General features: G+C 45.6%; 1 protein-coding gene across 11 annotated transcripts in view; it reads right to left on the bottom strand.

The window, feature by feature from the left end:
* Positions 1–25982, bottom strand: part of CALN1 (calneuron 1) — a 491684-nt gene that overhangs the window by 434029 nt on the left and 31673 nt on the right. For 3 of the 11 annotated variants that reach the window (XM_057529213.1, XM_057529215.1, XM_057529214.1), the window contains exon 2: positions 18462–18653. The exons of 7 other annotated variants lie outside the window; for them this stretch is intronic. In XM_057529213.1, coding sequence (XP_057385196.1) covers positions 18462–18580 — 119 coding nt within the window. In that variant the 5' untranslated portion in view covers positions 18581–18653. Of the gene's footprint in view, positions 1–18381; positions 18654–25982 lie in introns of those variants that run through there. One more of the 11 variants, XM_057529218.1, reaches the window with a different exon arrangement.

Consider the following 25982-nt stretch of genomic DNA (forward strand, 5'->3'; position numbering starts at 1 on the left):
CCACTCTCCACACACTGAACCAGACCAGAGGTGATGTCTTGGGGCAGGTGCCCTATGTGGTGGGCTCCCAACATCCCCATGGAGGGCTGAGACCAGAGCCTCTGTCCTTAGTGCTGACCTCATGCAGCCCCTGGGCACCGAGAGAGAGATGGAAGCAGCACATCCCTTAGCTCTCCTGCCTCTTTCTCATTTCTCCTCCTCCCTCCAACCTCTAACCAGAAAATAAAGAAGTTTCCTTTACTTCTCCTGTGTCATCTGCTCCTTCTTCCCGGCTCCAGCCTCACCGTTAAGCCTGAAAGGTGGTCAGAGATACCTTCTTTACACTAGGAGAAGAATCCAAAGGTCTGAGTCTTCCCTATGAACTTTAATCTTGCAAGATTTCTCTGCCCATGAAGTCTGGCTTGGAAGCCCACTGTCTCCCCAAGAAATCAAACACCTGTCATCCTGCCCTGGGGTAAGAAGGCTCTTGACTTAGCCTCAGCCTTCATATTAACATGCACCCATATAATATTTGCCACAATGTTATTCTTATTACCTACTGCCAGGGTGGATTGAGTTCTATGGCTTGTCCCTGCGGGGGAGGAAGTCAGAGGGAGCTGGGTCCTGTAGTCGGGAACGGGTTTCCTAAAAAGAGATGGCGACTTGCCCAGAGAAGACCGGAAGAAAGAAGCCAGGAAACAGAACAAAGAAATGCACCAGACAGCGGTCCTGGGGGACTCTCACCCTTGGCGGCCTGAGGATAGAATCAAAGGGCCCATGAATTTGGATGAGAAAGAATATACCTTTATTTTCATCAATCTCTAAATGGAATCTAGCATATCCTTCAAGTACGAACGCAGGCCACATGGTGCAATGGAATTAGCAGTACTGTGATTTTGCCGCTAATATTTTCCTACCACGTTACAGTTGTCAGAATTATCTCCCCATGTTGTTTACACTTACAACTACAGTATTTCAAAATTATGATTGCTATTACACCCGCTGTCAGATCTTATTATTTAATGCAGCAACAAGGAAGCGCAAGTATTATTACATCACACATTTGTTTTGCCTAATATTGCGACTGTACTTAAAAATAATTGATTTCCTTTACTGTTCCCTCAATTATTCTATTTCATGCTTTTAAAAACATAATTCACAGGCTTCACCAGACTGCCAAAGGGATGCACGCATGAAAAGTCCCTCTAAAAATACTTTTATTTTATTTTATTTTTTTTTCAAACATCTTTATTGAAGTATAATTGCCTTACAATAGTGTGTTAGCATCTGCTTTATAACAAAGTGAATCAGTTATACATATACAATATGTTCCCATTTCTCTTCCCTCTTGCATCTCCCTCCCTCCCACCCTCCCCATCCCACCCCTCTAGGTGGTCACAAAGCACCGAGCTGATCTCCCTGTGCTGTGCGGCTGCTTCCCACTAGTTATCTATTTTACATTTGGTAGTGTATATATGTCCATGACACTCTCTTACCCTGTCACATCTCACCCCACCCCCTCCCCATATCCTCAAGTCCATTCTCTAGTAGGTCTGTGTCTTTATTCCCGTCTTGCCACTAGGTTCTTCATGGCATTTTTTTTCCCCTTAGATTCCATATATATGTGTTAGCATACTGTATTTGTTTTTCTCTTTCTGACTTACTTCACTCTGTATGACAGACTCTAACTCCATCCACCTCATTACAAATACCTCCATTTCATTTCTTTTTATGGCTGAGTAATATTCCATTGTATATATGTGCCACATCTTCTTTATCCATTCATCTGTCGATGGACATTTAGGTTGCTTCCATGTCCTGGCTATTGTAGATAGTGCTGCAATGAACATTTTGGTACATGACTCTTTTTGACCTATGGTTTTCTCAGGGTATATGCCCAGTAGTGGGATTGCTGGGTCGTATGGTAGTTCTATTTGTAGTTTTTTAAGGAACCTCCATACTGTTCTCCATAGTGGCTGTATCAATTTACATTCCCACCAACAGTGCAAGAGTGTTCCCTTTCCTCCACACCCTCTCCAGCATTTATTGTTTCTAGATTTTTTGATGATGGCCATTCTGACCGGTGTGAGATGATATCTCATTGTAGTTTTGATTTGCATTTCTCTAATGATTAATGATGTTGAGCATTCTTTCATGTGTCTGTAGGCCATCTGTATATCTTCTTTGGAGAAATGTCTATTTAGATCTTCTGCCCATTTTTGGATTGGGTTGTTCGTTTTTTTGTTATTGAGCTGCATGAGCTGCTTGTAAATCTTGGAGATTAATCCTTTGTCAGTTGCTTCATTTGCAAATATTTTCTCCCATTCTGAGGGTTGTCTTTTGGTCTTGTTTATGGTTTCCTTTGCTGTGCAAAAGCTTTTCAGTTTCATTAGGTCCCATTTGTTTATTTGTGTTCTTATTTCCATTTCTCTGGGAGCTGGGTCAAAAAGAATCTTGCTGTGATGTATGTCATAGAGTGTTCTGCCTATGTTTTCCTCTAAGAGTTTGATAGTGTCTGCCCTTACACTTAGGTCTTTAATCCATTTTGAGTTTATTTTTGTGCATGGTGTCAGGGAGTGTTCTAATTTCATACTTTTACATGTTCCTGTCCAATTTTCCCAGCACCACTTATTGAAGAGGCTGTCTTTTCTCCACTGTATATGCTTGCCTCCTTTATCAAAGATAAGTTGACCATATGTGTGTGGGTTTATCTCTGGGCTTTCTATCCTGTTCCATTGATCTATATTTCTGTTTTTGTGCCAATACCAAACTGTCTTGATTACTGAAGCTTTGTAATATAGTCTGAAGTCAGGGAGCCTGATTCCCCCAGCTCCATTTTTCGTTCTCAAGATTGCTTTGGCTATTCGGGGTCTTTTGTGTTTCCATACAAATTGTGAAATTTTTTGTTCTAGTTCTGTGAAAAATGCCAGTGGTAGTTTGATAGGGATTGCATTGAATCTGTAGATTGCTTTGGGTAGTAGAGACATTTTCACAATGTTGATTCTTCCAATCCAGGAACATGGTATATCTCTCCATCTATTTGTATCATCTTTAATTTCTTTCATCAGTGTCTTATAATTTTCTGCATACAGGTCTTTTGTCTCCTTAGGTAGGTTTATTCCTAGATATTTTATTCTTTTTGTTGCAATGGTAAATGGGAGTGTTTTCTTAATTTCACTTTCAGATTTTTCGTCATTAGTGTATAGAAATGCAAGAGATTTCTGTGCATTAATTTTGTATCCTGCTACTTTACCAAATTCATTGATTAGCTCTAGGAGTTTTCTGGTAGCATCTTTAGGATTCTCTATGTATAGTATCATGTCATCTGCAAATAGTGACAGCTTTACTTCTTCTTTTCCGATTTGGATTCCTTTTATTTCTTTGTCTTCTCTGATTGCTGTGGCTAGGACTTCCAGAACTATGTTGAATAATAGTGGTGAGAGTGGGCAACCTTGTCTTGTTCCTGATCTTAGTGGAAATGGTTTCAGTTTTTCACCATTGAGGACAATGTTGGCTGTGGGTTTGTCATATATGGCCTTTATTATGTTGAGGAAAGTTCCCTCTATGCCTACTTTCTGCAGGGCTTTTATCATAAATGGGTGTTGAATTTTGTCAAAAGCTTTCTCTGCATCTATTGAGATGATCATATGGTTTTTCTCCTTCAATTTGTTAATATGGTGTATCACATTGATTGATTTGCGTATATTGAAGAATCCTTGCATTCCTGGGATAAACCCCACTTGATCATGGTGTATGATCCTTTTAATGTGCTGTTGGATTCTGTTTGCTAGTATTTTGTTGAGGATTTTTGCATCTATGTTCATCAGTGATATTGGCCTGTAGTTTTCTTTCTTTGTGACATCTTTGTCTGGTTTTGGTATCAGGGTGATGGTGGCCTCGTAGAATGAGTTTGGGAGTGTTCCTCCCTCTGCAATATTTTGGAAGAGTTTGAGAAGGATAGGTGTTAGCTCTTCTCTAAATGTTTGATAGAATTCGCCTGTGAAGCCATCTGGTCCTGGGCTTTTGTTTGTTGGAAGGTTTTTAATCACAGTTTCAATTTCAGTGCTTGTGATTGGTCTGTTCATATTTTCTATTTCTTCCTGGTTCAGTCTCGGCAGTTTGTGCATTTCTAAGAATCTGTCCATTTCTTCCAGGTTGTCCATTTTATTGGCATAGAGTTGCTTGTAGTAATCTCTCATGATCTTTTGTATTTCTGCAGTGTCAGTGGTTACTTCTCCTTTTTCATTTCTAATTCTATTGATCTGAGTCTTCTCCCGTTTTCTCTTGATGGGTCTGGCTAATGGTTTATCAATTTTGTTTATCTTCTCAAAGAACCAGCTTTTAGTTTCATTGATTTTTGCTATTGTTTCCTTCATTTCTTTTTCATTTATTTCTGACCTGATCTTTATAATTTCTTTCCTTCTGCTGGCTTTGGGGTTTTTTTGTTCTTCTTTCTCTAATTGCTTTAGGTGCAAGGTTAGGTTGTTTATTCGAGATGTTGCCTGTTTCTTGAGGTAGGCTTGTATTGCTATAAACTTCCCTCTTAGCACTGCTTTTGCTGTGTCCCATAGGTTTTGGGTCGTCGTGTCTCCATTGTCATTTGTTTCTAGGTATTTTTTGATTTCCCCTTTGATTTCTTCAGTAATCACTTCGTTATTAAGTAATGTATTGTGTAGCCTCCATGTGTTTGTATTTTTTACAGATCTTTTCCTGTAATTGATATCTAGTCTCATAGCGTTGTGGTCGGAAAAGATACTTGATACGATTTCAATTTTCTTAAATTTACCAAGGCTTGATTTGTGACCCAAGATATGATCTATCCTGGAGAATGTTCCATGAGCACTTGAGAAAAATGTGTATTCTGTTGTTTTTGGGTGGAATGTCCTATAAATATCAATTAAGTCCATATTGTTTAATGTATCATTTAAAGCTTGTGTTTCCTTATTTATTTTCATTTTGGATGATCTGTCCATTGGTGAAAGTGGGGTGTTAAAGTCCCCTACTATGATTGTGTTGCTGTCAATTTCCCCTTTCATGGCTGTTAGTATTTGCCTTATGTATTGAGGTGCTCCTATGTTGGGTGCATAAATATTTACAATTGTTATACCTTCCTCTTGGATCGATCCCTTGATCATTATATAGTGTCCTTCTTTGTCTCTTGTAATAGTCTTTATTTTAAAGTCTATTTTGTCTGATATGAGAATTGCTACTCCAGCTTTCTTTTGATTTCCATTTGCATGGAATATCTTTTTCCATCCCCTCACTTTCAGTCTGTATGTGTCCCTAGGTCTGAAGTGGGTCTCTTGTAGACAGCATATGTATGGGTCTTGTTTTTGTATCCATTCAGCCAGCCTGTGTCTTTTGGTGGGAGCATTTAATCCATTTACATTCAAGGTAATTATCGATATGTATGTTCCTATTCCCATTTTCTTAAATGTATTGGGTTTGTTATTGTAGGTGTTTTCCTTCTCTTGTGTTTCTTGCCTAGAGAATTTCCTTTAGCATTTGTTGTAAAGCTGGTTTGGTGGTGCTGAACTCTCTCAGCTTTTGCTTGTCTGTAAAGGTTTTAATTTCTCCATCGAATCTGAATGAGATCCTTGCTGGGTAGAGTAATCTTGGTTGTAGGTTTTTCTCCTTCATGACTTTAAGTATATCCTGCCACTCCCTTCTGGCTTGCAGAGTTTCTGCTGATAGATCAGATGTTAACCTTATGGGGATTCCCTTGTGTGTTATTTGTTTTTTTTCCCTTGCTGCCTTTAATATGTTTTCCTTATATTTAATTTTTGACAGTTTGATTAATATGTGTCTTGGCGTGTTCCTCCTTGGGTTTATCCTGTATGGGACTCTCTGTGCTTCCAGGACTTGATTAACTATTTCCTTTCCCATATTAGGGAAGTTTTCAACTATAATCTCTTCAAAAATTTTCTCAGTCCCTTTCTTTTTCTCTTCTTCTTCTGGTACCCCTATAATTCGAATGTTGGCACGTTTAATGTTGTCCCAGAGGTCCCTGAGACTGTCCTCAGTTCTTTTCATTCTTTTTTCTTTATCCTGCTCTGTAGTAGTTATTTCCACCATTTTATCTTCCAGGTCACTTATCCTTTCTTCTGCCTCAGTTATTCTACTATTGATCCCATCTAGAGTATTTTTAATTTCATTTATTGTGTTTTTCATCATTGCTTGGTTCCTCTTTAGTTCTTCTACATCCTTGTTAAATGTTTCTTGCATTTTGTCTATTCTATTTCCAAGATTTTGGATCATCCTTACTATCATTATTCTGAATTCTTTTTCAGGTAGACTACCTATTTCCTCTTCATTTGTTAAGTCCGGTGTGTTTTGAGCCTGCTCCTTCATCTGCTGTGTGTTTTTCTGTCGTCTCATTTTGCCTATCTTACTGTGTTTGGGGTCTCCTTTTCACAGGCTGCAGGTTCGTAGTTCCCGTTGTTTTTGGTATCTGTCCCCAGCGGCTAAGGTTGGTTCAGTGGGTTGTGTAGGCTTCCTGGTGGAGGGAACTAGTGCCTGAGTTCTGGTGGATGAGGCTAGATCTTGTCTTTCTGGTGGGCACGTCCACGTCTGGTGGTGTATTTTGGGGTGTCTGTGGCCTTATTATGACTTTAGGCAGCCTCTCTGCTAATGGATGGGGTTGTGTTCCTGTCTAGCTAGTTGTTTGGCATAGGGTGTCCAGCACTGTAGCTTGCTGGTCGTTGAGTGAAGCTGGGTCTTGATGTTGAGATGGAGATCTCTGGGAGATTTTTGCCGTTTGGTATTACGTGGAGCTGTGAGGTCTCTTGTGGACCAGTGTTCTGAAGTTGGCTCTCCCACCTCAGAGGCACGGCCCTGATGCCTGGCTGGAGCACCAAGAGCCTTTCATCCACACGGCTCAGAGTAAAAGGGAGAAAAAATAGAAAGAAAGAAAGAAAGAGGCTATAATATAGTGAAGTAAAATAAAGCTATTGTAAAGCAAAGCTATACAGACAAAATCTCACCCAGAAGCATATACATATACACTCACAAAAAAAAGGAAAAGGGGAAGAATTAATATCTCCTGCTCCCAGTGTCCCCCTCCTGAATTTGGGCTGATTCGTTGTCTATTCAGGTATTCCACAGGTGCAGGCACATCAAGTTGTTTGTGGAGCTTTAATCCGCTGCTTCTGAGGCTGCTGGGAGAGATTTCCCCTTCTCTTCCCTGTTCGCACAGCTCCCGGGGTTCAGCTTTGGATTTGGACCCTCCTCTGCGTGTAGGTCGCCTGAGGGCATCTGTTCCCCGCCCAGACAGGACGGGGTTAAAGGAGCAGCTGCTTTGGGGGCTCTGGCTCACCCAGGCCGCGGGGAGGGAGGGGTACAGAGGAGGCGGGGCGAGCCTGCGGCGGCCGAGGCCGGCGTGACGTTGCACCAGCTCGAGGCGCGCAGTGCGTTCTCCCGGGGATGTTGTCCCCGGATCCCGGGACCCTGGCAGTGGCGGGCTGCACAGGCTCCCGGGAGGGGAGGTGTGGAGAGTGACCTGTGCTCACACACAGGCTTTTTGGAGGCGGCAGCAGCAGCCCCAGCGTCTCACGCCCGTCTCTGGGGTCCGCGCTGATCGCCGTGGCTTGCGCCCTTCTCTGGAGTTCGTTTAGGCGGCGCTCTGAATCCCCTCTCCTTGCGCGCAGCGAAACAAAGAGGCAAGAAAAAGTCTCTTGCCTCTTCGGCAGCTGCAGACCTTTTCCCGGTCTCCCTCCCGGCTAGCTGTGGTGCGCCAACCCCCCCAGGCTGTGTTCACGCCGCCAGCCCCAGTCCTCTCCCTGCGATCCGACCGCAGCCCGAGCCTCAGCTCCCAGCCCCGCCCGCCCCGGCGGGGGAGCAGACAAGCCTCTCGGGCTGGTGAGCGCCGCTCGGCGCCGAGCCTCTGTGCGGGAATCTCTCCGATTTTCCCTCTGCGCCCCTGTTGCTGTGGGATCCGCGCTGATAGCCGCGGCTCGCGCCCTTCTCTGGAGTTCGTTTAGGCGGCGCTCTGAATCCCCTCTCCTTGCCCGCCGCGAAACAAAGAGGCAAGAAAAAGTCTCTTGCCTCTTCGGCAGCTGCAGACTTTTTCCCCGGACTCCCTCCCGGCTAGCTGTGGTGCGCTAACCCCTTCAGGCTGTATTCACGCTGCCAGCCCCAGTCCTCTCCCTGCGATCCGACCGAAGCCCGAGCCTCAGCTCCCAGCCCCGCCCGCCCCGGCGGCTAAGCAGACAAGCCTCTCGGGCTGGTGAGTGCTGCTCGGCGCCGAGCCTCTGTGCGGGAACCTCTCCGCTTTGCCCTCCGCACCCCTGTGGCTGCGCTCTCCTCCGTGGCTCTGAAGCTCCCCCCCTCTGCCCCCCGCAGTCTCCGCCCGCGAAGGGGCTCCTAGTGCGTGGAAACCTTTCCTCCTTCACGGCTCCCTCCCACTGGTGCAGGTGCCGTCCCTATTCTTTTGTCTCTGTTATTTCTTTTTTCTTTTGCCCTACCCAAGTACGGGGGGAGTTTCTTGCCTTTTTGGAGGTCGGACGTTTTCTGCCAGCGTTCAGTGGGTGTTCTGTAGGAGCAGTTCCACGTGTAGATGTATTTCTACTGTATCTGTGGGAAGGAATGTGATCTCCGCGTCTTACTCTTCCGCCATCTTCTCTCTCAACTTTTCTTTCTTCCTTTTGATGATGTCTTTCAATACTTTTATTTTTTCCGACTCTAAGAAGATTTCTTTGTAGATGGTAATTTTTCCCTACATTGAAATTATTTTTTCTGACTCTATGAAGATTTCTTTGTAGATGGTAAATTTTCCCTACTCTGGTTATTCCCAAGCCTTCAGTGAAATCTGTGATTTATATCCATCTGCTGTGTGATGATGGCCGGGTGGGGAATTGAGAGAAGGCAAAGGAAATCGCGCCCTTGCACCAGCACCGCCCCCTCCAGGGGCTGATGACCTGGTAGCTGCTGCTTACTGAGAAAACACAGAGGCCCCAGAGTCCCAGGCGTGGACCGGAAGGGAAGCAGCATGGGGCTGAGATGGTGCTAAGCCCCTTAGATGGGGGCAGGTAACCAGAATCAGCTACAGGTGGATTGACTCACGTACAGACTGAAGGCCCACCTGTTTCCCCCAAATATAATATGAGGAGATGACCCTGCTAAGGGAATGAGACAGATATTCAGCCCACAGCAGCACAGTGGTACCAACTACTCCTTTTCTTTAAGTAAGTCCCATCAAAGCTCTGTGTGACCAAGGCCCAATTAATTACACTCTGAGTGACCCCTAGAGTTGTGGAATGGACCACTTGTGTCATGACATGGGTGGGCTGGCCACTCTCTCTCCTGGAACATATTCTATCGATTTTCCTGAAATCCTGTCCTGGTTAATGTCTCTGCCCATGTGGCGAAACTTCCTCTATTTGCCAACGTGGCTCTTTCTGCCCTGTCCTTTCTCCTTCTGGAGTCTGGCACACACCAGGTTAGGAGAATTTAAAGACAGACAAATGTTTTTCTAACATAATAATGTTCTGAGTTATCCACGGGATTGTGGATATCTTGACTCCCCGCCACCCAGATTCTTTTTCTTCCATGCCACCCAGCAGGAATCCAGAAGACGCTGACAGAGGCCCATCACTGGGCGCAGGTAGCATAAGGATCCAGGATCCATGAAGGAAAACTGTGGGAGTTTTAAAATGTGGTCCCCGAATTCTCTGAATCTCCTCGCCACTGATATGTGCTCTCTACGCCTCTACCCCCTGAATCTAGGAGGATCTGGACTGCTTCGAATGCCAGAATATGCCAGAAGGGATGCTTACAAGGCCAAGTCATAAAAGGCCAACCAGGCCCCAGCTGGTGCTCTTGGAAGGCTCATCCCTAGATGCTTGCCTTAGAAGCCAGATGCCACGCTGGGAGGAGGACAGGCCATGTGGAGAAGTCATATGTAGATGCTCCCAGCTGAGCTGCTCCTTCAGCCAGCCCAGCTCAGGTGCCAAACATATGAGTCACCAAACGATTCCAGCCCCTGGCCATCGAGTCTTTCCAATAGAGGCACCGGCCATCACAGAGCAGAGATAAGCCATCCCCACTGAACTCCTGACCCAGAGATTCCAAGAGCATAAGATGTTTGCTGGTTTATGGCATTGAGTTTGGGGTGGTTTATTGCAAAGCAGTAGTAGCTGGACTAAAAAGAAACAAGAGGTCCAGGGGGAAAAGTTTCCTACAATGGCCACATGTGGACCATGGGTAGAGAGCTGGATGTGGCTCTGGGGGGAGAGACTGGGGAAGGGACATCTGGTGGGACAGGCCTGCGGGGCCTCTGTGTCCCTCCAGTCCCCTCTGAGCTCTACGATGGGGAGGACGGCCTGAACCCTGAGGGAAAGTGCTGTTTTCTACAGTCTTCTGCTGATAGCAAGTCTGTCAGGGCATGGATTTCACTGTCTCCCCCTCCCCCTGCCCCACTTTCCAGACAGGAGCAAAATGCTCACATTAAAATTTGATACAAACACAGGGAGTGTGCTAGATGAATTTGGTCTGGCCCAGGGATTCTCAATTTTAACATAAAAGGGCTTCTGATGATAGAGAATGACGGGGTCATAGCCCAAAACATCCCACTGCAAGCAAGGACCCAGTTTTGAAGCCCAAGATTTTTGTCTTAAAAACGAGTATCTTGCACCAGAACATACCAAGCTTTGTTTTAATATTAAACTGTCTTAGATTACCTGCCATGAGGTGAAAAGTACATCGCATGAACGTGTACCCTGTTTATCCTATGATGCCGGACATGCTCTGGTCCATTGCTGCATCCCCCATGCAAATGCCAGGAAGATAGGCATATAGCATCCTGATACCCAAAGCTCTTCTAAAGAAATCAGGTTCCTAGGGGCCAACTGGGTTACTGACCATGGAGTACTTTTAGAGGAATACTTATTAATAACAATATTAACCATCAATTTGTGGCATGTTTCACATAAAATAATAAAATAATGCCATTTGCAGCAATATGGATGGACCTAGATATGATCATACTAGGTGAAGTAAACCAGACAAAGACAAATAACATATGCTATCACTTATATGTGGAATCTCTTTTTAGAAAAGGATACAAATGAACTTATTTACAAAACAGAAACAGACACACAGACTTTGAAAACAAACTTATGGTTACTAAAGGGGAAACATGAGGGGGGAGGGATAAATTAGGAGTTTGGGATTAACATATACTACTGTATATAAAATAGAGAATCAGCAAGGACCTCCTGTACAACACAGGGAACTCTACTCAATATTCTGTATTAACCCATAATATTTCCCATAATATTATGGAAAAAGAATCTGAAAAAGAATGGATATATGTATATGTATAACTGAATCACTTAGCTGTATACCTGAAACTAACACAACATTGTAAATCAACTATACTCCAATATAAAATAGAAATTAAATTTTTTAAAAATGTGGTATGTTTTTTTAGAAGAATCATGCAGGAAATAATGGATCCTGGCTGAAAGGAGGATTTTGAAGAGACTTGAGTTAGAGAATCTCCAGGAGGGTGCAAGAGTGATCAAAATTTCTCAGCTAAGATCATTTGTAACATTTTCTATGGAGTCCAGAATTTACACTTTGGCTGTGCGTGTAGAATTTTTTCTTCCTGAAGACTGTGTTCTTGATCCCATGCCACCTGGCTTCCTGAGAGACACTGCCCCATTAATTATCACCTTCAAGCCCTTCTCCTCTCTTGCCTCCTTCCCCTCCACTCCAGTGTCCCCTGTCCTCAGAAGCCCTTCCTTTAGGTAAATTGGTTCCTAATTCTGGAGAGCAATCTGGCAAATCTAGCAAAAGGAAAAAAAAAAAAGTGTATACCTTCTGACCCAGAAATTTCACTTCTAGAAAATTTATATTTAGATATACTTGCACAAGTTCATAAGGATAAACAGAGATGCTCATTGCAGCACTGCTTGTGAGACCAAAAACAGAGCAGCCTAAACAGCCATCAAGAGAGAATTGCTGAAATCAATCAGAGTACAACAGAAAAGGATGTTGGTAATAAATTGTTGAGTGAAAAAAACCTTGCAGGGTAATGTGACCACATTAGTGAGAACAAACTGTGAATACTTAGGTGGATATAGGTTTATTTATTCTAGGTATACTGCACAACTTCAGGGGGGTGACATTCACATTGTATTCTTGTTGTATAATTGAATGGTGTGCCCTGGCATCATACAACTGCCTGGTGTGTGTGTGTGTGCGTGTGTGACACGTCCCAAGGCACACCCTGTGCATGAATTTATCCTAACACATAAACTCTATGGTGAGTATTAATCCATCTTTTCCATGAGCCTATAAACTGTAAGAGGAAAGGGATTACTTATCTCTGAATTCCCAACACCCAGCACAAATCCTGGCACACCAATTAATGGTGTTTGGTTGAAAATGGGTGCTAGCATTCCCTGGGCCCAGGGTATATCAATTATGTATCATTTGCATAGAACTAGGCGTGTCCTAGGGAGAGGAAATAAACACTTAGCGGGTGATTTCTTAGCTTTTACACACACACATACACACATATTTACTCATACTCAGTGTTCCAAGCTCAAAGTGTGCTTGGAAAAGCTGAGCTAAGCCAAGATAAACCATTTTCTTTGCTGTACGACATCGCTAAGATTTTAATATGCATTGATATTCTCTAACAGGTAGATATAGTATGAAGCATCACCTGAATTTTACCAACCATGAAGCACTTTTAGAGGAATGTTTATTAACACTGATGTTCTGAGGATCATCGCTTTGGAACATGTTGTATTAGAAGAATCACAACGGAAGTAAATAGGTCCTGAAAGGAAGATATCCAAGAGATTGGGTCAATCTCCAGGAGAATGAAAGAGTGATTAAAAGTTTCTTAGCTAAGACCATTTGAAATTCAAGTTGGACGGCTGGAACTGATGGAGAAAGGGAAAGGGAAAGGGAAAAGAGTTGGCCATCATAACAAGAGAGGGCAAAGTACACTTGCTGATACGACATTGTTTCAGCAGAGACCCTCCCAATTCTTCTGGGGACCTGCTGGGCTGTTGGTGAAGGTCCCAGGGAGAAGGAAATTGGGGTCAGCAGATTTCCAGGTCCTAGTTGAAAATCTCCTGGTTTAGTAGGTAGAGCCCACAAACGTATAGATTTTGTAAACTCACCAGATAAATTTTGATGATGAGCTAAATTTTGAACTGCTCACTCCTTGGCATCGGTCCTCCTGCTCTAACACTATCCCTTGTTGCAGCCAGAACAGGATCAGTGGACTGATGGGAGCAGAGGCCAGACCACAGCAAGTGAAGGCTGAGAAGTAAATGAAAGGTGGAGAAAGAGAACAAGTGGAGGCAATTTTTTCAAGAAGTTTGAAGAATATTTTTTTTAAAGTTCATATCAGCCTTCTTTTTTAAAGATAAGTGACATCAGAACGAATGTTTATGCTTAGGGGGAGAAGAAAGAGGTTGAAGAATAACCGAGGAGGTATAACTGATGGAATAAGGTCCCTGAAGAGAGGGTGGCAGGGAACAGATGCCTGGGCACATGCGGCAGGTGGTCCTTGACCTGGTGAAAGGCGTCCTCCTCCACTATGATGGGCAGGGAGGGGCAAAGATGAACTTGGATGCAGAAAAGGTGACAGACAGGTGCTCAGGAAGTTGAGAAGTTTCCTCCTGCGCCCTTTGTTTTATTTGGGAATGAGCAAGTAGATCATTCTTAGATGAGTGGGTAGTGGGTGAAACAGTCATGGTGGAACATGGGGAGGAGACCTGGTCTCTAGAAGAACCTCGGAGTCCCACTGAAGACCAGTTGGAGTTGAAGGCTATGAGTATCACCTACCCATGTCCCATATCCATGTAAGATTTTCTCTCAGTATGCTCTATATCCTGAAATAGGAATAACAGTGGTAAACACCATCAAGGAGGTTGTTAAAGAGGGGAGTACTGCAGTGTGAGTTCTGTGAGTTGAATCTGAAGGAACATGAAGTGGAAATGTTGCCTTGTCATCCACACGGTTTTAGCTTCCTCACGTGACATCAGGACTCTGGGCAGATGTGAGACAGAACAAGCACTAAGATATTCAAGGAACACGGGAGTGATTGGAAGGAAAGCAGGTGATGACAACAAGGAGAGGTCAGAGGTGAGATTTTTACACAACTTTCTAGGAACCATGCTATGAAGGTCGACCAATAGTCTCTCCAAGTGAAAGGTCTCACTGTTCATCTCAGGGGCCCTGAAGTACCTCCCCATCCTCCCAAACACACACAAACCTTGCTCCAACCAGAATGGGTCTTCTCTTTTTTTTTGCCTTACATACTGGGATTCCCCAGAAGACATATTTTGGAAAGGTTTTGTGAGGAAAAAAAACAAAACAAAACTGAACATCACTGATGAGACCCAACCCTTGCATTCAACCCGAGAAAGAACCCGAGGCTCCCAGTGAGTTGATGGAGGTGCCCACTGCTGCATCCTTCTACAGAACCATATGGTGTGTGCTCTCCCTGAGGATGTAGCCCCCAGAGCTAATGCTCGGTGATGAAACATCCTCATTAGGGCTGGTGACATGAATGCTGCTGGGGTCCAACAGAGCTGGGCATTTTGGGAAGGGAGGAGCAGTGGCTGTGGTGGGGCCATGGAATTCCCTGGACACCTGTTAGGGACACGAGGAGGAGAAATTAGGATGGGCAGACCAGGGGGGACTCTGGTTGATGAATCCAACCTAACTAGGGAAGCCAACTTAGTAACCAGGCAATAAAACTTGAGTTCGTTCTGCCTCTCACTGCTCAGGACCTTAAATCATGGAGGAGTTTATGGGTCCTGTTTATGTAGAAACTCTCTTTATAAGCTATTCAGAGCAGGGGTAGGAGGGACTAATAGGGAGAGAAAAATTCCCTTTGAATTTCCATTGCTTTCAGAGTCAGCAATTTAATGAGTCATGCATTCTAAAACCTTGCTTTGTCTACACGTTTTCATGTCAAAATACTAAAAAACACTTTGTTTGGAACATGGGGTATTTTTAGCTCAGGTATCAATAGTGCACATCCATTTCTCCCCATATTAGAAAAGCTTCCTTCGGGCTGGGTTGGAGCAGCACCATGGTAATGGGGTTGTTTACTAGCTGTGGTTTGCTGAAGCTACCTGTGTATCTCTCTATCCTTGGTGACTCTCTTCCAGTTGGTCTCCTGGGCCTACTGACCAATCATGAGTCAGCTCCAGACCTGGTCAAAAGAGTTCCAGGTCTCAGAGCCTGGACAAAAGGGGAAGAGCATCCTTTCAAGCCTCCAGCCCAAGGAGTCAGCACCTTGGTGGGCCCGAGAGAAGCAGGGTTCCACTGCTATGGGCCCTTGCAAGACTCTTCAGAGTAGAAGAGAAGGAAGGTCCCCAGCTACAGGTCATCTCCAGATCCATCAAGAGAAAGCCTGGCCACACCTTGGCAAAGACATAGGAATAGACATTCTGGGGAATTCTGTAAACTTCCAGACTGACAGGCAGGAGAATGGGCTGGGAGGAGGCTAGAGGGTCCTACCTCTCCAGTCCCTGCCTCTGCATGAGGTCTCTCTCCACAGGCCACTGCGGTGCCCCCAGCCCGCTTCATCTACCCCACTGCTTTTGTCCCACCAGTGATAGTTCACTCCTCTGCGTCTCCTGGGGACCACCTTCTTTGAAAGGCTCCAACTTAGAGTATGAATAACAAGCACCTTACCTGCACCTCGTGAGTAGCTGACCAACTTCAAGAATGGAATACAAAACCAATATCTGAAGGAACTGGGGTGAGGAGCTGCCCCACTTCTCATTGTCTCTCCACCGTTTCCATCCACATATTTATAGCAGAAGCAACCATGTTCATACTCTCTGCCCTCATCCCCTGGACACTGGATTTGATCAGGAGTGGGCAGCTATGAGCCTGTTCCCCAGGGATTTTGGAATTAGGACCATACTAATTCCCAGTCGAGGCTGACTGCCAAATTGGCAGCAACTTGATAGCGATAATTTTTATTATATGTGGACAGAGAAACCAGACAGACATAGACAGGCAGAAAGAAACAGCTTTCTTGGGTTTTTCACTTCCCTGAGACTTTGGATTTTCTGACATACCTTCTCCCACCCTCCACCAGCGCCTCGGATCTTGTGTTATGATGTTAGATGTTTCTCTTTTCACTTAGGAGACTTCTACTGGACTTCTGTTACTAGGAACCAAATTGGTACCAGGAGATGGGAAAATGATCTGGGGCAGGAAGATGGGACATGTGGAGGAGACTCCTCCTGACTTTATAATTTTGCCCATCCTGCCCATACGAGGCACAACCACCTGGACCCAGAGTGTTTCAGGACTGAGGCCCCTGATGCTCTGTAAACTAGTCCCAGTACTCAACACCCGTGTTTTATCTGAAGGAGGCTCCCAGCCAAGGAACCGGAGGACAGGGAGGCAACCTTCTCTACTCTGCAAGACTTCACTGATGGAAAGTTACACAAAACATGTTCCAGGTGGGCTGTTTTCCCTTTCCCCTCCACATCCAAGCCCTGGTGCAGAGACTGTGACCATGGAACTTCATTCCTTGGCCCCATCTCACCCCTCCTCCTTTTAGCTGTCTCTCTCTCTGCACTGCACAAAGAAATCTTTGAGAAATGTGTGTGTCTGCCCCCAAGGAAGGAGTGAGCAAAAGTGTTATGTCTGTTGGTGTGTGGGAATGACTGTGAATGTGTGATGAGAACAAGCCAGGAGCCTAGAGACCCTCAGCCCTGGGGTCCAAGAGGAGTTCATGCTCTCCCCCACGGAGAAGCTGATGGCTTAGGAGAAGCAGATTCATTCCTCCTGGGCTACTGCTGCCCCCAGAAATGAGGGAAACTAAACTGCCTAACTCATGCTCATCACAGTTCTGGCCCCAAAACTCTAAATCCCAAAGTCACAGGAACAAATAGGGAAATAGTTTTTAATGTGGGAGTATGTTGAGTAAAAAAGGGTTTCTGACTCCACTGGACTTCTTTTTCTGTTTGCTGCATGATATCTTCTCATCCACTAAGGTGGGCAACTCTCCTTATCCTCTGTAGCATCAGCCACATCTGTCATTTGCCACAGACCCCATAGGACATGCAGAACCATTTCTCTGCCCCAGTCCTTCCCTCCTTCCCTCCCAGGGCAAGTGCCCAGGATGCTATCACTTATTCCAGCCTGAGAATAAACCAAACAGGGATTTCGTCCTTGGACTGGACCATGCCTCCTGCTGGGGCTCCTCTCCGGGCTGGGGAGGCCCAGGCCAGGTCGTCCTCTGACCCCTGACCAGCTTTCCTGAGCAGAACCTCCCTCTGAGCCTGCCTTCAGCATATGTCATTTCAGCTTCACGTTGCCCTCTTCCAGACCTTCCCTCAGAGTCGATGAGAATGGCTCACCCTGCAGGTCAGCACACCCTTGGCCAAAGGCCCCATCAGCTCCCACCTTGATTTCCCAAACAATAAGTTGCATTGGAGAAGGTTCTGGACAGAGTCTTACAGCATCCTGTGCTGGTCCCTGCTGTCCAGCCCTCAGCTCTGGAGAGAAATTGCTGAAGATCAGGAGCTCTAGTCATCAGAAATATGTCCACTTCCTTTATTCCCCCATAAGCCTAACCCTGGACTCACGGTGCCCACCATAAACACTCGTGGCCCCCACAAGGAGCTGGTGACAGAGAGGGCTGGGGATCCCATTCCAAACAGCCTTGGGGAGACCACTGCAGAACATACCCGTTTAAAGGACTCACCCAGACCAAATCCTCGATGTCAGCTTCACACAGATCAAAATTTCTTTCTATACAAAACCACCCAGAGTTGAAATTCCTCTTGAGTTTTTACAGCCATGAATGTCTCCAAGGAAAAGAAAGAGAGTAGGATCAAACCCACAGAAGCCTGCGACTTAGAACACATACAACCCCTACCCCTGAGCTGACCTTCTCACCCATAATCGGGGGAGAGGCAGGGGAGTCTAATGGTTAGGAACAAGTTTTTGCATTCAGAGACATGGGTAGGAGTCCTGGGCTGACCTTTGCCTGCTTGATCTGGCCTATGTGACGTTGCTTACTGGTTGTCCTACTGTTCTTCTGTAAAAAAAAAATGGGGTTAATAACACCCGTATGGGGTTATTGTGAGGATTAATTGAAATTATCTATGCAGAGCTCCTGCTTCTACGCCACCACAGAGTACACACACTATAAATGGCATCTTTTGGTTTTTTTTTTTCTAACAACCCCCTCCAACCTCATCAGTCCCTAACAGAGTCAGCTTTCAAACCCATCCCCTTGCCTGTGCACGCATCTCAGATAAAATCAATGGATAGCTGTCAGGCTCAAGACAGATCGTCAAATCTCTGGCCCAGCTGGGACGTGCATGCCCTTGGGACCCCTCCCGGGTGTCCCGTCCCCAGACACTCCCCACAAAGGCTTCCAGCTCCCACACCACCCCCTACCTGCGGGCTGAACACAATCAAGTCCTGAGCAAACATTCAAGAAAGCTCGTTTCTCCGGGGGTTTGGGGGAGAAGACTTGCCAAGTGGGGAAGTCGGGGGCCCGGGTCCTCAGCGGCTCCTCTCCCCCTCCGGGGGCTCCTCTGCCCCCCTTTGGCTCGTTCTCAGGCTTCCCCTCTCCAGGTTGCTCAGGCAGCCGCATCGGGGGTCCAGGGCGATGTTCTCAGAGAGATTTGTGAGCACACCAAGGGAACGTCAGCAGAGAGGCTGAGATTCTGCAAGGAGTTGACAGAAACTTACTGCCTTCACAGTGCCGGTGGTTATCTACTCAGAGTCAGTTGCCTCAATAACTCACACCCTCCCTTCCGCGTTTAAACAGGACGATCGTAGAAACACAATCCTGGCACGAGAAAAATAATTGCGGTTGTGACAGACGTTTAGTTACTAATAAGGCCTCGATGTCACCAGAGGGTATTACACAACAAACCAATAATGTGCCTTTGGAACCGACCTTCATATTTACAGGTTCTTTTCCACTCCCGCTCCTGCGGGCTTTGCTGTGGTGTAAGCTATGCGGAGGGAGCTAGAACAGCCAGTGTGATTGCAACCTGCAAGAAAGCCCAGCGCCTTGCCAGCAGAATTTGTTTCCTTGCCGTTGACACCAACAGAGCCACAGAAACAAAGTGTATGTGGCGGCGGGGGTGGGGGGGGGGGCAGAGAAGTTAGCAGAGCCATCTATCTAGTGGAGAGGACTCTTGCCAAAGCTCTTAAGCTTGTGACGCTGCTCGCCATCCCAGGGCAACGTCATCCTAACTTCCTTAGACAAAGCAAAGAGCGTCCCAGACGACGTGGCCCTTTACCAACTTGAGTCCAGACTTGCTTCCCACATGTGTGGAGCCCCTGGGTGGGCTTGATGTCACCGAGTGGTGACTTCCTCTCTCTTCCCACCCCTGACATCGGGTCAACCTCTATCGTCCTTTACAACTCTGCTTAGGTTAAGGCACTTGGCTGGCTTAAGGCACCCCTCATCTGTGCCTACATCTGCTGTCATCCATGGCCTCTATCTCTCTCTCCCCCCAGCACTGCACTGAGAAAAGCTCCAGGCAGGGAATCATTCAGATGCATGTGTGTCACCTGGGCCCAGGCAGGGATGACCTGAGAATAAGCGGTGATCAACAAAACACTTACTGAACTAACATTTACTCGATATTGGTTTCTCTTTGGTTTCAGATTGAAGTTTTAAAAAAAAAGTAATAAAACAAAGAATCTCCAGAGATGTGAAGTACGGAGAGGTTAACTGAAGAATCCTGGTGATGGACTGAACGAGCCCTGGACACTGTGGATCGAGCCCTTGCCTGAGAAAGCTGGCCCGCGGGAAGGTCTGCACATGGCAGTGGGCAGTGGCCTCTCCCAGCAACATCCATCCCCATCTTCCATCCCTCACAGCTCAGCCTCTGCACCTCGCATCCTGGGAAAGGGCTTCCTTGCAGCCTCTTGATTCTGACCAGAGGTACATTTCCATGCCTGGGAAGTGTCCACCTGGAGAAGCCAGCCCATAGGAGATGAGGCTCAGAAAACGGTTTTAGGAAGCATGAAGGCTTGGAGAGGTGTGTGCAAATGTGACCATGGTTGTAAATGTGTACATGTGGTGGGCACTGAGTGTCAGCCCCACCCCAGGTCCAGCGGGACAGGTTCAGCCCTATGCCTAACGTGCGTCAGTTAGTAGAATGCATGAATGAGAGACCCACAAACTGTCTGTGTGCTTTACACCTTCCACCTTGAGCAGAAATCTCCATCATCTAGGTCAGGGCTGGGCCAGATGGTGTCTGGGTGCTCCTGATTTGTAGGATCTCTGGTTCTACGAGGTTTGAGGCACACAGTTGGGTCCTCCCCGAAAAGAGGGCTTCTATCTCCTGTGATTGGGCTGGAACCGCCCGAAGGTTGGAACCACAGGGATACCCTATAGAGAGAAAGCTTCCCAAAGCCAGAAGCCTTGTCTCACCAAACGGGAGTGTAACACATCCACGCACTAGCACTTGTCTGCAGACTCACCTCCCCCAGCGCTACTTGTCTTCAGGCGCAAACACACTCTCACACATGCACACACACACCACAAACCCCAGCACTGTCACACACACCCTCCAGACCAGTCTTCAAACACTCACAGCCTGTGTGTGATCTCAACCCCAAATTCAGCCCCTAACCTCGGACGCACACACAAGAAGGACTCACCCCACAGCCACACAGCTGCACACACCACCCCTGTCAACATGAGCACCCATACACACCCTCACACACACACACACACAACTCACATGTTCACACACACTACAGCGCCCACTTACCCACACGTGCTGCACACACACCTATACTCTTTGAGTCTCTAGTTATCATGTTAAGTTAAAAAGGAAAAACAAGTTTCCTGTGTCATTATACTAGAAATGCAAAAGAAAAGTGACATTTTATTTTCAGATATGCTTTTAGTTGCCATGACAGTCCCAGCACCGCAAAAGCTGTGATTGGTGGCAAATGCAGATTTCTAAAGAGAGTAATTAGCTCCCTATATACACGAACTTCCAAATACACCGAGTGCCCTCCCTTGTCAGTTCCCTCCAGGCAGACTGGACACCAGGGCAGGAGCAGCCCGCAGTGCTAGTCTGGCTGCCAAGACGGCAGGTGATAGGACCTGCCAGGAGCTCTCAGCAAGGATGTGCAAGATGACGGTCACAGTGGCTTCAGAACCCAATCCCCTTAATTACCTGGAACTTGCTCAAAGCTCAACAGGAGCATGGCACTGGAGGTGGCAGCTCCCCACAAGGAACAATTGCCCCTGCTGTTCAGCTGGCCTCTGGTGCCCTTCACCGTGGCACTCGTGATGTGCCCGAGAAACGCAAAGCCGGGGCTGGTCCCTCAGCCAAAAAGGGAGCTGGCTCCTCCATCCAGAAGCCGTCTCACCAGAATGCTCCTCTCCAGGTCACGACTGGCCTGACACACGATGGCGGAAGCCAAGCTGCCCTCCACAAGCTGGGACTGACCGCCCATGGCCAACTAATGAGCCACCCTAAGTTGGCATCTGGATAGAAGATGGACCTGCATCTCCCCATTTCGCTAGGAGCTTCTCAAAGACTGAGCCACGGCACATGCACCTCCCAAGTCGCCAATGGCCTACAGTAAATACCTACAGGAATTACTCTTTGTCCCCAAGTTAACTGGTTACCTCATTTCCTGATGAGATTCCTAAGGGCAATTAATTTCCAGAATTTCTCCTCTGAGTCTATCTGACAGTTGTCTTTATTGTCATCATCTGAAAGATTGGCCAGGAGCTGGTTTTTGAGCCCAAGTCTTGAAGTTAGAGCTTTGGGCTAATTCCTGGACCCATATGTGTGTTCTCTTCATTTCAGCAAATGACCCACCCACTTCCTTTAACACCTAAAATGTTCCAGTGTGAGTCACTCTGGGCTAGCCAAAATGTGATGCTACCTTGGTTCTGCCCTCAAGGTACTCCACTGGCCCTATCACTTTTACCAACCCATAACATGCAGAGATTGGGGTAGTGACGGACGTGGTTAAGAACGTGGCTAATTGAATCAGACCATGCAGTGCAAAGTGGTTCTGCCATTTATGGGCTGTGTGATCTAAACTCTCTGTGCTTCAGTCCCCTCACCTGCAAAATGGGCCTGATAATAATAGCACCTACTTTGTAGGTGTAATATAAAGTGTTTGGCACAGAGTAAGTACCACATGCACTAGCTATCGTTATTCATAAATTTATTTATTTAATTTATTTATTTTTGGCTGCATTGGGTCTTTGTTGCTACGTGCGGGCTTTCTCTAGTTGCGGTGAGGGGAGGCTACTCTTCGTTGCGGTGCGCTGGCTTCTCATTGCGGTGGCTTCTCTTGTTGCAGAGCACGGGCTCTAGGCACGTGGGCTTCAGTAGTTGTGGCACGCGGGCTCAGTAGTTGTGGCTCGCGGGCTCTAGAGTGCAGGCTCAGTAGTTGTGGCGCACAGGCTTAGCTGCTCCACAGCATGTGGGATCTTCCCAGACCAGAGATCGAACCTGTGCCCCTTGCATTGGCAGGCGGATTCTTAACCACTGCGCCACCAGGGAAGCCCCTAGCTATTGTTATTCATTCCTGCCTTTTGCACCTAACAGGCAGTGGCTGAGCACTCACTCTGCTCAGATGGTGCTGGGCTGACCCCAGAGTGAAATGCGGGGAGGGGCAGAAGTGAATCCACCGTAGACACAGCCCCACAGAGCTCAGAATCAAGCTGCAGACACAGACACAAATCCACAGACCAAAGGAGGCTGCTCCTGCTCTTTCAGTTTGAAGAGTCAGTTTGTCACACCACTGTAAAGCGATTATACTCCAATAAAGAGGTTTAAAAATAAATAAATAAATAAAAATAAAAAAAGAGTCAGTTTGTCCCTGAGGGTATTTTGGGAGGGGGAGGTTTTGATTCTCCTCTTCCGTGTCACCAAATATGTTCTTAAATGGATCCCATGCCTGCCTCTGAGGAAGGCAGGCATATGGATACAGTCTGGGAGAACTGGTCAACCTCGACATTCCAGCATCTGCAGCTCTGAGCATCCAGTTGGGTGCATGGGTCACAGGCAAACTCAGTCCTTCACAGATTTTGGTCCCTTTTGGCGTATCTAAAATTACAGTCACTGTGGGAGCAGGGGATGGATGAAAATCTAATGTTTATGAACAGAGTGTATGAGCCTGCATTGTTTATTGGCATGAATAATTCATAAATATGGGGTAGATGGTTCTATTTAGTTTCTGGAAAACCTAAGAAACAGTGCTTCCCAAGCTGATACTCTAAGACCTAGTTCAAACGTTCACCAGGAAACGCCCTGTCCATTCTGATCACACTGGGCATCAGGTTAGAGGCTTTTGTGTCTTGTGTCCCCTGAAACATTTGACGGCTCTTGACAGCCATGTTATAATTATAATTGTATCCTCTGTAATGCTTGACAAGGGTTTTGCATGTGAGTTTTTTCTCTCAAAACCCTCCACACATGTCATCAGATTTGATCCACAAATAAAATTTATTTTTGTTACAACTGAATATAATCCTGTTTTTTTGTTCATCACTTTTTAAAAACTTGTTATTGGGTTTTTTTAGCATCTTTCAAGTATACAATACATTATTACCTAATGCTGATTATTATTACCTAATTATTATTACCTAATGCTAATACATTATTATTACCTAATGCTGTACATTAGGTCTCCAGAAGTTATTTATCTTATAACAGAAAGTTTCTACCCTGTGGTCAACATCTTCCCTTTGCCCCCACCCCTCAGCCCCTGCTAACTACCATTCTACTCTGTTACCATGAGTTCAACTTTTTTTTTTTAGATTCCATATGTAAGTGAGATCATGCAGTATTTGTTATTCTGGATCTGTCCTATTTCACTTAGCATAATGTCTTCCATGTTCATCCATGTTGTTGCAAATAACAGGATTTCCTTCTTTTTTATGGCCAATTAATATTCCATTGTATGTATACACCACATTTTCTTTATCTACTCATCTGTTGATGGACACAGGTTGTTTCCATACCTTGGTTACTGTGTATAATGCTGCAATGAACACGAGAGTGAAGATATCTCTTTAAGGTAACAGTTTATTTCCTTTGGCTATGTACCCAGAATTGAGACTGCTGGATCTTATAGTAGTTCTATTTTAATTTTTTGAGAAACCTCCATACTGTTTTCCATAGTTGTACCAATTTACGTTCTCACCAACAGTGCCCAAGGGTTTCCGTAAATATAATTCTGTTTGAAGGTACCTCCTGGACAAAGTGCTGAGTGGAGTCAGTCATGCCACGTGGGATTTAGCGAGGAACTCGCTGAGAGCAAGAAGCCAGAGGCATAGTGTAGTGAGGTCCAGCCAGCCCCCAAGCTAAGTCCTGCCTTCACTGGAACATGTGAGCACTGGAGCTCCTTCTATAGAGGAGACATGCTCAAAGTGATGATGAGCAAAAAGGTCTGACCACTGTGCTGGTGTTTACTGACTCTGAGACACTGTCATCCTGGGAGGTAATTGTTCACCAGCCTCTTAAGTATTTTAATACTAAGGAGTATTCAAAACACAAATAAAAGATTAAAAATAACCTGCTGGTCTAGCACATAGGAAATGTTCACTGAGTTCTTGAAAAATGCAAAAGCACATATTAACTGCTCCCTTCAATGTGACATAAAAATGAAATGTCATTTTCTCCCTGTTTTGTCCAAAACCAGCTTGATATCATGAAAATAAAATGTATACCCAGGTAAAGCCAAGATTCTAAACCCAAGTCGGAAAACTAGAACTAGTCCCTCAAAAGCACCTGCAACACAATTCTGTGAATGCTACATCTCAGGAGACCTAATGTCACTTCACGTACTGGCTTAGACTCACATGAGCAAAACATCCTAAACCCTAGTTCCTCAAAATGAAAACCAAGAACTGTAAATAGATCAGAGCAATTAAAGTTGAAAACCACAATAAAATAGGAAACAATGGATATTTCCTTAACATAAACACACACATCCACATCAGTTCAAAAGGCAGCATCCATGGGACTTCCCTGGTGACGCAGTGGTTAAGAATCCGCCTGCCAATGCAGGGGACACAGGTTCGAGCCCTGGTCCAGGAAGATCCCACATGCCGCAGAGCAACTAAGCCCGTGCGCCACAACTACTGAGCCTGCGCTCTAGAGCCCGCGAGCCACAACTACTGAAGCCCGAGTGCCTAGAGCCCGCGCTCTGCAACAAGAGAAGCTACCTCAATGAGAAGCCCGCGCACCGCAACAAAGAGTAGCCCCACTCTCTGCAACTAGAGAAAGCCCGCGCGTAGCTACGAAGACCCAACGCAGCCAAAAATAAATAAATTAAAAAAAAAAAAAAGGCAGCATCCAGTCTCTTACTTCTGAAGAAACACCAGAGACTTAATTGCTAAAATCAGGAAAAAGTCACTTCACCACAACCATTCACTGCACTGTTCACTGCCTTCTCTACTAGAAACTCTGTATCGTAGGCATTAACCAACATGATTCGACAAGCAATTAGAGACATAAGATTGCAAAGGAAGAAACAAAATAAAACGAATCCCTCCCTGAAGATATGATCATCTATCTGGAAAACCCAAAAGAATTCATGAAAAATCTATTACAAATAATGTACTGGCACCAGAATAAACACATAGATCAAAGGAACAGAATAGAGACCCCAGAAATGAACCCACATTTATATGGGCAATTAATCTACAAAAAGGAGGCAAGAATATACAATGGGGAAAAGAAGCCCTCTTCAAAAAATAGTGCTGGGAAAACTGGACATCTACATGCAAATGAATCAAATTGGACTACTCTTTCACACCAGGCACAAAAATAAATTCAAAATGGATTAAAGACTTAAATGTATGACCTGAAACCATGAAACTCCTAGAAGAAAACATAGGCAGTAAGCCCATTAACATTGGTCTTACTAATTTTTGGGGGGGATATGTCTCTTCAGGCAGGGAAACAAAAGCAAAAATAAACAAATGGGACCACTTCAAATTAAAAAGCTTTTGCAGGGGAATTCCCTGGTAGTCCAGTGGTAGGACTCCA

This window comes from Balaenoptera acutorostrata, chromosome 15, assembly GCF_949987535.1.
Source record: "Balaenoptera acutorostrata chromosome 15, mBalAcu1.1, whole genome shotgun sequence".
Taxonomy (NCBI): Eukaryota; Metazoa; Chordata; class Mammalia; order Artiodactyla; family Balaenopteridae; genus Balaenoptera; species Balaenoptera acutorostrata.